This window comes from Anolis sagrei, chromosome 2, assembly GCF_037176765.1.
Source record: "Anolis sagrei isolate rAnoSag1 chromosome 2, rAnoSag1.mat, whole genome shotgun sequence".
NCBI lineage: Eukaryota > Metazoa > Chordata > Lepidosauria > Squamata > Dactyloidae > Anolis > Anolis sagrei.
This window is the reverse complement of record NC_090022.1, coordinates 301,654,409-301,667,256: the sequence shown is the minus strand read 5'-3', so window position 1 is coordinate 301,667,256 and position 12,848 is coordinate 301,654,409. Positions and strand designations below refer to the sequence as shown.

At 45.3% G+C, this 12,848-nt stretch overlaps 1 protein-coding gene across 1 annotated transcript in view; it reads left to right on the top strand.

Moving 5' to 3' along the window:
- The first annotated feature begins 1,721 nt into the window (after positions 1–1,721).
- The window catches only part of LOC137096217 (uncharacterized), a 30,579-nt gene continuing 19,452 nt past the window's right edge, over positions 1,722–12,848 (top strand). Inside the window, exons 1-3 of the mRNA XM_067464863.1 lie at positions 1,722–1,840; positions 10,230–10,276; positions 12,303–12,366. Coding sequence (XP_067320964.1) covers positions 1,722–1,840; positions 10,230–10,276; positions 12,303–12,366 — 230 coding nt within the window. The remainder of the gene's footprint in view (positions 1,841–10,229; positions 10,277–12,302; positions 12,367–12,848) is intronic.

Here is a 12,848-nt window from a genome sequence, read left to right as displayed (position 1 = left end):
GATTTCCTTAAAACAGAGTCTTTAGATTGCTTAAAGGTTCAACAATATTCTTTATTAATAAAAACAAACAGGTACTTTAAAGCTTTCTTAACAGTCAATAGGCTCTTTCAATCTTGTCCACAGGGAACAGGCACTATCTTCATGACTGTTATTTTAACTAATGGGGAAATCCTTAACTTCTAATCTGGGCAGTCTGTCTTTGCCTCTGTTGGCGTGGAGCCTCTGCACCCGGTACCAACTGCTTCTGGCTTCCGCGAGTGACCCTTACCAAGCAGAGCTTTGTAGACCTCCAGGGGGAAAGGAGTTCAGGTTTCAGAGATGGTTGACTGAAGTCCCTCCATAAAGGAGCTGTAAGGCTGTATGATCCTCGGCCAAGCTGTAGGCTGTATATCTCCCCGGATGAGCCGTAGAAGACAAAGCTTTCTACAGGAGCTCTTGGTATTATGTCCTGCATGGAAAGCTTCTCTGTGTGGACTGAACTCAAAATGGCTCCTATTCCCTACAGAAACCCAAAGGGGGTGGGACCAGGGAACCTAACGATAATTGACAGGTGGCTCGCCCTATGATTGCAGCCAAAATAAGCCACCTATCTGCAGAGTCCCTGAAACTTAGGACTATAACAAACATTAAATGCAAAGCAAACAAAATTGGAGCTCCTGGTACAGCTGTACCTGCACAATGTGTGTGTGTGTGAGTGTGAAATAATGTCCAGGGTGGAAGAAAAGACCCTTGTCTGTTTAAAGGGGGTGAGAAAAGTAGGGTATAAGTTCAGAAAATAAATAAATAAATATGTTTGAATGTTGTAATTAGCAAGCTTGAATAGCACTGAGTAGCCTTGTAAAGTCAATCAGTGAGCGTGTCTGGATAGAGGTAGCCTGGCCTCTGTTACCTGGGGACAACCTCTGTTTAGGAGGTGTTAACTGGCACTTGGTTGTTTGCTCTCTGGAGTTCTCCTGTACCTGAGTGTTGTTCCAAACAGAGGATGCCTTTAGGCAACAATAGCCAGGCTACCTCTATGCAGATTCCCTGATTGACTTTGTATCTGCAAAGCTACTCAGGCTACTCAATACACAACTCCACTGGACTGGCCACGTTGTTCAGATGCCCGACCACCGTCTCCCAAAGCAGTTGCTCTTCTCCGAACTCAAGAACGGAAAATGGAACATTAGTGGACAGGAAAAGAGATTGAAAGATGGGCTCAAAGCCAACCTCAAAAACTCTGGCATAGACATTGAGATCTGGGAGCGAACCCTTGAGCGCTCCAGCTGGAGGTCAGCTGTGACCAGCAGTGCTGCAGAATTCGAGGAGGCAAGAATGGAGGGTGAAAGAAACGTGCCAAGAGGAAGGCGAGTCAAGCCAAGCCTGACCGGGACATGGAAACCAATGCCCTCACTGAGGGAGACGATGCAGGTCAAGAATAGGGCTCCACGGTCACATACGGACCCACCCCCAAGACACCAAACTTGGGGGACCATCATCCTCGGACTACAAGGGATCACCTATGTAAGTAAGTAAGTAAGTACAGTAAGTAACTCAATGCTCATTAAGCTGCTAATTGCAACATTCCCCTTTGCTTCAAACAGACAATGATTCTTTCTCCCACCCTGGACATTATTCCACAGGTATATATATTACGGTACATAAGAATTGTTGCTGTTTACAGGTAGGCCTTGGTTTCCCTGTGGCCACTTCCTGCCTCTGTGATGTTATTGGTTCAGGTGATGAGGTCATCGGTCAGCCTCCTAGCAACCAGGGGGGCGGGGTCAGAACCTGAGCAGCGGAAGAAGTGGCCACAGCCTCACCTGGAGGTCAACCCCAAGGCCAGCCTTTCCCCTTTGAGGTGAGATGGTTTGGAGGGTGGGGGTGGGTGGGACCCCAATACTCCCACCAGAGCATCGAAGAATCCCCCAACATATACAGGTTTGAGGATGCTGGGATTCTGAGTCCCCAAATGTAACTTATCCCCAACTTGCTTTATTTATTTCTGATGCCATGAATCTGAAAGTTCCCCCACTCGTTGGCCTGATCGGTGTCTTGTGTCCAAATTTGGTGTCAATTCGCCCAGTGGTTTCTAAGTTATGTTAATCCAACAAACGAACATTACAAGTTTGGTCCAGATCCATCATTGCTTGAGTCCGCAGTGCTCTCTGGATGTAGGTGAACTACAACTCCCAAACTCAAGGTCAATGCCCACCAAATCCTTCCAGTATTTCCCGTTGGTCATGGGAGTTCAGCGTGCCAAGTTTGCTTCAATTCCATGGCGCAAAACAGTTCTGCGTTTGGGATTCGCAGCATTAAAATGGGCCTCGGGGGCACTGTTCTGCAGTGGCTCCGGTCATTTCTGGAGGGCCGCACCCAGAAGGTGTTATTGGGGGACACCTGTTCAACGCCACAGCCTTTGACTTGTGGGGTTCCACAGGGCTCTATACTGTCCCCCATGCTGTTTAATATCTACATGAAGCCGCTGGGTGAGATCATCCGGAGTTTCGGGGTGCGGTGTCATCTGTACGCAGATGATGTCCAACTCTGTCACTCCTTCCCACCTGTCACTAAGGAGGCTGTCGAGGTCCTGAACCGGTGCTTGGCCGCTGTGATGGTCTGGATGAGGGCGAACAAACTGAAATTGAATCCAGACAAGACAGAGGTCCTCCTGGTCAGTTGCAAGGCCGAACAGGGTATAGGGTTACAGCCTGTGCTGGATGGGGTCGCACTCCCCTTGAAGGCGCAGGTTCGCAGCTTGGGTGTGATCCTGGACTCATCGCTGAGCCTGGACCCCCAGGTCTCAGCAGTGACCAGGGGAGCATTTGCACAGCTCAGGCTCGTGCGCCAGCTGCGCCTGTATCTTGGGAAGTCTGACTTGGTCACGGTAGTCCACGCTCTGGTCACATCCCACCTTGACTACTGCAACGCTCTCTACGTGGGGCTGCCCTTGAAGACGGCCCGGAAACTCCAGCTAGTCCAGCGCGCGGCAGCCATGTTACTAACGGGAGTGGGACGCAGGGAGCACACAACGCCCTTGTTGTCCCAGCTCCACTGGCTGCCGATCTGCTACCGGGCCCAATTCAAGGTGCTGGTGTTGGCCTACAAAGCCCTAAACGGTTCCGGCCCAAAATACCTTTCGGACCGCATCTCGGCCTACGAGCCCACGAGGACCTTGAGATCGTCTGGGGAGGCCCTTCTCTCGATCCCGCCTGCCTCACAGGCACGCCTGGCGGGGACGAGGGACAGGGCCTTCTCGGTGGTGGCACCCCGGCTGTGGAACACCCTCCCTGTAGACATCAGACAGGCGCCCTCCCTTATGACATTCCGCAAGAGCCTAAAGACGTGGTTGTTTGAGAAGGCGTTTGAGTAAGTGCTACAACAAATTGGCAATGATGAGTGGAACGGAATATGGATAACGAGATTGGATTGTGATTCTATGATGAGATGTCGCGAATGATTTAGTGTAATGGTATTATTGATAGTGATGTTGTTATTGTTGTTTATGATATTGCTTTCATTGTAAATTGTCTTTTTATATGTTGTACACCGCCGTGAGTCGCCCTAGGGCTGAGAACGGCGGTCAACAAATGCAGTAAATAAATAAATAAATAAATAAAAGGGAGCCAGTTTGCCACCCTCCGCTTCTCCAAAACGCTTGTCTCTCTGCATTTGGGGAAGTGTGGAAACCCCCTTGCAAGCGCAAAACCAGAGGAATCAAAAGCTTGCTTCTCTCCCATTGAAGGCCTGCTGCTTTGGACAGCTCCCTGTCTCTTAAGTGGGCCTTTCCCACAAATCTCACCCACTTCCCTTTAAGCTTCTTCAACTTGTTTATGTTTCATTATTTCTGTTCTTTGAAAACAGTTTGCACTTGTTTACCCTGACTTTGGAAACAAGGCATTCAATTGTGGGCTAGGGTTACGGTTCTTGGCAGAATGAGGTTGGACTGGATGGCCCACGACGTCTCTTCCAACTCTAGCATTCTAAGAGAGATTGGATTGTGTCTTCTTGCCTGGCAGAGGGACTTGGGCTGGATTCTAACCCAATAATTTTCCCAATTTATTTATTATAAATTCTGGGCACCACAATTCAAGAGAGATATTGACAAGCTGGAATGTGTCCAGAGGAGGGCAATTCAAATGATCAAGGGTCTGGGGAACAACCCCTATGAGGAGCAGCTTAAGGAGCTGGGCATGTTTAGCCTGAAGAAGAGAAGGCTGAGAGGAGATATGATGAGGGCCATGTATAAATATGTGAGAGGAAGTCACGGGGGGGGGGGGGGGAGGGAGCAAGTTTCCTTTCTGCTTCCCTGGAGACTAGGACGCAAGGGAGGAATGGCTTCAAACTACAAGAGAGGAGATTCCACCTGAACACGAGGAAGAACTTCCTGACTGTGAGAGCTGTTCAGCAGTGGAACTCTCTGCCCCGGAATGTGGTGGAGGCTCCTTCTTTGGAAGCTTTTAAGTAGAGGCTGGATGGCCATCTGTCAGGGGTGATTTGAATGCAATATTCCTGCTTCTTGGCAGGGGGTTGGACTGGATGGCCCATGAGGTCTCTTCCAACTCTTTGATTCTAGGATTCTATGATTCTATGATTTATTTACCATATTTGTATACCGCCTTTCTCAGCCCTCAGGCGACTCAATCAAGTATTTCTATGCTGCCCTGAGATTTTTTCATATATGTGGAGTAGAAATATTGTACTAAATCTATATAAATAAAAATGTAATGTTCGTTTGTGGAATTAACATAACTCATAAACCACTGGACGAATTGACACCAAATTTGGACAGCATACACCTAACAACCCAATGTATGTCCTCCATTCAAAAAATTGATTTTGTCTTTTGGGGGTTGTGGTTGCTTTCACCTACAATCAAATTGAATGATAGAATTGAACCAAACGGGGCATATAGGACTCCCATGACCAACAGAAAACACCAGAAGGGTTTGGTGAGCATTGACCTTGAGTTTGGGAGTTGTAGTTCACCTATATCCAGAGAGCACCATGGACTCAAACAATGATGGATCTGGACCAAACTTGTCTATATAAATAAAAATATAATGTTCGTTTGTTGGATTAACATAACTTAAAAACCACTGGGCAAATTGACACCAAATTTGGACACAAGACACTGATCAGGCCAACTAGTGACCATCACTCCTCAAAACACTGAAAAACACAGCAAAAGAGATTTAAAAAGCCAACCCCCCCCAAAAAAAATACATTACAACGCATGCACAAAACCACATATATACATGCAAACACACATGTACAGAAATATATACACACATACACAGAAAGGAGGAAGGAAGGATGGAAGGAAGGAAGGAGAGAAAGAAGAAGAAAAAGAGGGAAAGAAGGAGGGAAGGAAGGAAAGATAGAAAAGGAAGGAATGAGAGAAGGAAATTAAAAAGTGAAAGAAGGAAGGAAAGAGAGAAGGAAGGAAGGAAGGAAGGAAGGAAGGAGAGAAGGAACGAAAGAGAGAAAGAGAGAGGGAGGGAGGGAAGGAAGGAAAGAGACAAGGAAGGATGGAATCAAGGAGCAAAGGAAAGGAGCAAAGAAACAGGTAGAGAAGGATGAAAGAAGAAGGGAAAGTGGAAGGGAAAGAAAAAGAGATAATAAAGGAAAGAGGGAGGGAGAGAAAGAGGGAAAGGAGGGAAGGAGAGAAGGAAGGAAAGAAAAAAAGCAGAGAAGGAAGGAAGGAGAGAAGGAAATAAAAAAGTGAAAGAAGGAAGGAAAGAGAGAGGGAAGGAAGGAGAGAAAGAACAAAAGAGAGAAAGAGGGAGGGAAGGAAAGAGACAAGGGAGGGTGGAACCAAAGAGCAAAATAAGGGAGCAAAGAAACAGGTAGAGAAGGAGGAAAGAAGAAGGGAAAGGAGAAGGGAAAGAAAAAGAGGGAATAAAGGAAAGAGGGAGGGAAGGAAGGAGAGAAGGAACGAAAGAGAGAAAGAGGGAGGGAAGGAAGGAAAGAGACAAGGAAGGATAGAACCAAAGAGCAAAGGAAGGGAGCAAAGAAACAGATAGAGAAGGAGGAAAGAAGACGGGAAAGGAGAAGGGAAAGAAAAAAAGGGAATAAAGGAAAGAGGGAGGGAAGGAGGGAGAGAAAGAGGGAAAGAAGGAGGGAGAGAAAGAGGGAAAGAAGGAGGGAGAGTAGGAAAGAGAGAAAGAAGGGAGGAAAGAAAGAAGGAAGGAAAGAGGTAGAGAAGGAAGAAAGGAGAGGGGGAAAGGGAAAGAAAAAGGGAGGGGAAGGAAGGAAAGAGGTAGAGAAGAAAGGAAGGAGAGAAAGAAAGAAAGAAGAGAAAGAGGGAGAGAACGTTGGCCACAGCAATGCGTGGCGGGTACAGCTAGTTATAAATAAATGCATCTCTGTGGTGTGGTATCAGATGCTTCCATTTGAAGTCCTTCAGGTGGAGGCAGGGATGGACCAGTCTAAGCAGGTAAGGCTGCTTCCACCCTGACCAGGTAACAAGTTTGAACTGCATCGAACCCCATTATACTCTCAGTGTAGAACCATATAATGCAGTTCAAGGTGCATGAGATGCTCCTTATAGAACAAGCCTGTGTTCCTCATTCAGGAAAAATGCTCTTTTCCTGCCATCTGCTGGAAGGACATCCTACTGTTCTTGAAAGTGAATGCTAGGCTGACCCCTTGTGTTCATCTGGGCCAAATGACACATACTCTGCTTGGACCTACTCCAAGCCGTCCATGCAATGCACAGCTGGTTCTGCAGCAGAAGTTAATCTTTGAATCCAAAGGGTGGGAGAGGGGTGGGAGGGTTAAGCACTTTATTTATTTATTTATTTATTTATTTAGGGCTTTTATATCCCAGCCTTTCTCAACCTCCAGAGAGGGACTCAGGTTATGAAGATCGTCTGGAGAGGCCCTGCTCTCGGTTCCACCGGCTTTGCAAGCACGTCTGGTGGGGACGAGGGACAGGGCCTTCTCGGTGGTGGCCCCTCGACTCTGGAACTCTCTCCCATTGGAGATCAGAACCGCCTCTTCTATCCTGACATTTAGGAAACAGGTGAAGACGTGGTTATGGAGACAGGCATTCGACGAGTGAGCCAACACCCTGAGATATGAATGGAGGAGGATGAGCAACGACTTTAGTGTGACGACTATTGGGAGGGATAGCCAATAGTCCAGAGGACAGGAGCAGGATTCAAAACGATCTTGACAGGTTAGAGAGATAATTGGCCAAAACTAACAAAATGAAGTTCAACAGTGACAAATGCAAGATACTCCACTTTGGCAGAAAAAATGAAATGCAAAGATACAGAATGGGGGATGCCTGGATTGAGAGCAGGACGTGTGAAAAAGATCTTGGAGTCCTCGTGGACAACAAGTTAAACATGAGCCAACAATATGATGTGGCGGCAAAAAAAGCCAATGGGATTTTGGCCTGCATCAATAGGAGCATAGTGTCTAGATCTAAGGAAGTAATGCTCCCCATGCTCTATTCCGCTTTGGTTAAACCACACCTGGAATATTGTGTCCAATTCTGGGCACCACAATTCAAGAGAGATATTGACTCTAAGCTGGAATGTGTCCAGAGGAGGGCGACTAAAATGATCAAGGGTCTGGAGAACAAGCCCTATGAGGAGCGGCTTAGGGAACTGGGCATGTTTAGCCTGAAGAAGAGAAGGCTGAGAGGAGATATGATAGCCATGTATAAATATGTGAGAGGAAGCCACAGGGAGGAGGAGGGAGCAAGCTTGTTTTCTGCTTCCTTGGAGACTAGGACGCAATGGAGCAATGGCTTCAAACTACAAGAGAGGAGATTCCATCTGAACATGAGGAAGAACTTCCTGACTGTGAGAGCTGTTCAGCAGTGGAACTCTCTGCCCCGGAGGGAGTGTGGTGGAGGCTCCTTCTTTGGAAGCTTTTAAGCAGAGGCTGGATGGCCATCTGTCAGGGGTGATTTGAATGCAACATTCCTGCTTCTTGGCAGAATGGGGTTGGACTGGATGGCCCACGAGGTCTCTTCCAACTCTTTGATTCTATGATTCTATGATTTTATGATTCTATGACTGACCATTATAGTTATTGACTGTAATTGCTGTTTTAATGTTTTACTGTAATATGTATTATGATGTTTTATTGATTTATGTGATATTATGGTTGGAAACCTCAAGAAAGGTGAGAAGGCCGGGATACAAAACTTTTAAATAAATAAATAAATAAATGGCTAACAAAGTGGCACCCCATGGCGCCCACATCAAAACATAAATATACAATTAACAGTAATGTAATAATAACAATATAAAACAGTATAAACAGTATAAAAACGTATAAACAATATAAAAACAATATACTTTCATCCCATTTCCTTGCTCCTTAGCTACAATTTGCATTATCCCATTCCCTTGTCTTGTTCACACTCTGGCCACGTCTTACGATAGTTGTCACTATAGGTTTTGGGTGTTATTCTGAATGTTAAATGGTTGTTTTAAATACTATATGCTTTACTTTAGGTGTATGGTACTGTGTGTTTATTTTATGCTCTGTTTTAGGCACTTTGTGCCATATGTAAGCCACCCTGAGTCCCTTCGGGGAGATGGAAGTGGGGTACAAAAATAAACCTATTATTATTATTATTAGTAGTAGTAGTAGTAGTAGTAGTAGTAAATTAATAAATGTTAATAGTAAATGAATAAATGCTAAAAATTTCTAATAAATCATCAAGAGAGAGGAGAGTGATATGGAGGGTGTGACAGAAAAAACTAATTATAATTGAGATTTTGGCTGAGAAGAAATTACATTTGAAAGGAAGTTGCCTAACTAAGTTGATATAAGTTAAACTATTCTGAAGATTATATCAGTTTTATGTATTCTAAAGAGTAAAGGACAGATGTAATAATATCCAAGTGGAACTGAAGTAAAGTACTGTGTAACAAATACACTTTATGTGCACAAGAATTCATAAATAAACATTACTTTGTTTCACCTAAGATATTAAAGTCTTGTGTCAAGTTACAGAACTGAAGTTAAACTTCTGAAAGTCAGCTGGAGATTATATTGATGTGACCTGTGAGGAGAAGTTGGAAGCTCCATACTGACTACAGTATTGGGTTACACATCAAAGAGACATATACAGACGTTTAGGATTAAACCCTGTAATAAACATAAAGAAAGGTGACACAGAGAGAAAGATAAAGTATTTCAAGGTGTGAACCGCAAGTTGCTGAGTTTCTGCGAGGTTTATTCTTCTCTCTCTCCTTATCAGCATTATTGCCTTGTGTACACATATGCATATAGGTTTATTGGCGGCAGAGGGTGAGATATATATATATATATATATATATATATATATATATATGATAGAAGTTCCCCCTCTTGCCAGAAAGTGTTATTGGCATCACAGAAGACAAGGAAAAATCATTTTACTGTGTTACTTCCTGTTTTTACTAGGCTGTTGTAGGTTTTTTGGGCTATATGGCCATGTTCTAGAAGCATTCTCTCCTGACGTTTTGTCTGCATCTATGGCAGGCATCCTCAGAGGTAGTGACCTCACAACCTCTGAGGATGCCTGCCATAGATGCAGGTGAAACAGGTAAATGTAACCTCCAAGAATGAAAAAATTTCCAAACACAATTCAAAATGCTGGTCTTGGCCTATAAAGCCCTATAAAGCCCTATACGGCTCCGGCCCAGCTTACTTGTCTGAACATATATCCCTCTACATTCCGCCTCATAGTTTAAGATCCACTGGCCCTGCTCTTGGTCCCACCAGCCTCACAAATGCGTCTGGTGGGGACGAGGGACAGGGCCTTCTCGGTGGTGACCCCCTGCTTGTGGAATTCCCTCCCCAGTGAGATTAGATCGGCATCCTCCCTCCTTTCCTTTAGGAAAAAACTAAAACCGTCGTTTTGGAACCAGGTTTTCGGTGAGTGAGCACAACAGCAACAGAGACTTTGAACTCAACCATACGACTGTTATGATAATTGGAAATGGCTATGTGATGTAATTGGAAACTGTTATGTGATGTGATTATTTACTTAATGCTACTATTTAATTTTTTTATATATTCTTGGTTTTATATTGTTGTCTATTGATATTGTGGCATTGAATTGTTGCCTATGTTAGCCTCTCTGAGTCCCCCCCCCCCCCGCCCCAGGGTGTGTGTGTGTGTGTGTATGAGAAGCACGGGGTAAAAATGCTGTAAATAATAAATAATAATAAAAACTCATGGTGCCCCCTTAAGGAGTGCCACCTGTCACTCAAAACTCCCTTTTTGTTTTCTTCTAGCCTTCAGGTCATGGAGAACCGGGGCCCTCTCTCCCCCAGCCTCCCAGGTAAGAGGGCTGGATTTGGGGATAAAGGGGAATTCGAAAGCGGAAGGAGGGGAGCTGATGGCCATCAATGGGGCCATGACATGGGGGACACCGCAAGAGTTGTATGGCATTGCAATAAAATGGAGATTCCATCTGAACACGAGGAAGAACTTCCTGACTGTGAGAGCTGTTCAGCAGTGGAACTCTCTGCCCCGGAGTGTGGTGGAGGCTCCTTCTTTGGAAGCTTTTAAGCAGAGGCTGGATGGCCATCTGTCAGGGGTGATTTGAATGCAACATTCCTGCTTCTTGGCAGAATGGGGTTGGACTGGATGGCCCACGAGGTCTCTTCCAACTCTTTGATTCTAGGATTCTATGATTCTATAAGTACATTCCAGGCCTTTGCACCTGAGAGCAGACAAACACGTTTTTCCAGGCAGATAAAATAGTCCCCAAAGAATCATCCATCTGGTAGTTGAGAGAGTGACGCCTTTGCTTCCTGATAGTTCAACAAATGCAAGCTTTGTTTCATGCCCAAAAATGTCAAAACAACCTTCAGGCTGCGTGTATAAAACATACACGAGTTTAGTGCTTAGACTTGGGTCTCATCCCCAAGATATTGGTATATTTCTGCAAGTATTCTAAAATTCCCAAAAGTAATCTGGAATATGGAACACCAGCATAAGGGAGACGCAATCTGTTTTCAGCAAAGTGAAGTGTTTCAATATAGGGTACATCTGTAGAATGAATGCAGCCTGAAACCTCTTTAGCTACCATGGCTCAATGCTATGAGATCCTGGGAGATGTAGTGTTGTGACTCAGGTAACAGAGATTGTCTTACACAGCAATTGAAGTGTTAATAGCAGTATTTAATAAGTCTCCAACTGAAAACAGCACTTAACAGCAGTGTAATTAGCAAAACAAAAGAGCCTTCAAGCAGGTAAACAAAGAAGTGATAAGCCGGATCTTCCAGGACTTGAGCTCAGCAAAAAGGAAAGCAGAAGTTAACTTGAGCGTGTGGCAAACACAAAATCAAAACAGCTTCAATATCAAGCAGAGTCCAGAACAATAACAAAGTCCGATAAGCAGTTGAGTAGTCCAAAGCCGATTCCAAGGTCAGAGGCAGGATGAAGTCACTCACGTAGAACGGTTCCGAAGTCAAGATACACAAGGCAGGAAAGCTGGATACCAGGGACCCAAACAGAGGTTAGGCAGCACAAAGCACATAAGCAACACTTTGTCTTCTGCAAACTTACACATCCCAGCGTGCTCAATTTATTCACAGTCACTATCACTTGATTGATCTTCATTACTAGCTTCTGACTTATTTCCCTCAGCTGCTGCCTCTTGGCCACACCAACACTGCCATCGTTGGTCTAATTCCTGATCCTGCCAAGATGAGCCTTCCTTCCAAGTATTTTGGAACCCTTCGAACTCATCGCTGGATGTAGCTTGGGTGCATATGTCCCTAATGTTCTTAACAAGAGTCCAATCCAGTTCATCCTCACTGGCTTCCAATTCCCCTGAACTGGAATTGTCAGCTGTATCTTTAAGTCTCTTATTCAGGGAATCATTATCACTGTCAGACTCACTGGCCACCCGCTTTACTCCCCGGTAATCTGACTCTACTAGGTCCTCAGGGCTGAACCCTGCAAAGTCCTCCGAATCGCTCAGGGACAAAATGATATCACGAATGCGCTTCAGCTGACGCTGATGCAAGTCTGACTCAGCATCACTCCTCCTTCTCCTGCAACTGGTAGTAGATACGTTGCTTTGACGCTGAGCCTCAACATGTAGCCCGACGAGGGCTTGAGCCTTCTTTGCCTGAGTGCTACAGCCTCACCAAACTGCATCTCCCAGGACTGCCTGCTCTTGGGCCGTGGCAGTGAAAGTGGTGTCAGACTGCATTCATTCTATAGTGTCAATGCACCCAAAGACCAGGTATGGAGAATGCTCAACCCAGTGTGCATCATGCGTTTCTAGGAGCCTTTCCTTTGCAAATCTGGGTCCCTCTGCCCCCTTTCCTGACCCTTTCCTCCCTTCCCCACAGAGCCTCGGTCTTCCATGACTGACATCCCCAGTTATGTGGACGAAGAGCTGGATCAGGACACGATGTAAGTAGTATCTTCTTAATGCAGGTATGGGTAAACCCAGGCCGGGGGGGGGGGGGGTGTGCTTTGGGCTCTTTTCTCAGAAAAACAATCCATCCCTCAGCACTAAACTCCTTCTGTACTTTCCAGTTGCAGTCCCCTTGTATACAAAACAACACGAGGCTTGCAGTAGGCTTGAGCAAAAGAAAATACTTTATTCTTTCCAGCAGAGAAAATACTTTACAGAGTTCCAGCAGAGAAACTAAACAGGCTTCTGTAATTGGTTAAATGGACGAACCCAGAGGGCGATTCTCCCCAAGGCTTCCTCCTCTTCATCCTGGAAAGAAATTACGAGTGGAGTGCCATCAGGAGGGTTCCCCCCTGTTTAGGATCTTTATTAATGACTTAGATGAAGGGCTAGAAGGCATGATCCTCAAGTTTGCAGATGACACCAAATGGGGAGGGAGAGCCAAGACTCCAGAGGACAGGAGCAGGATTCAAAACGA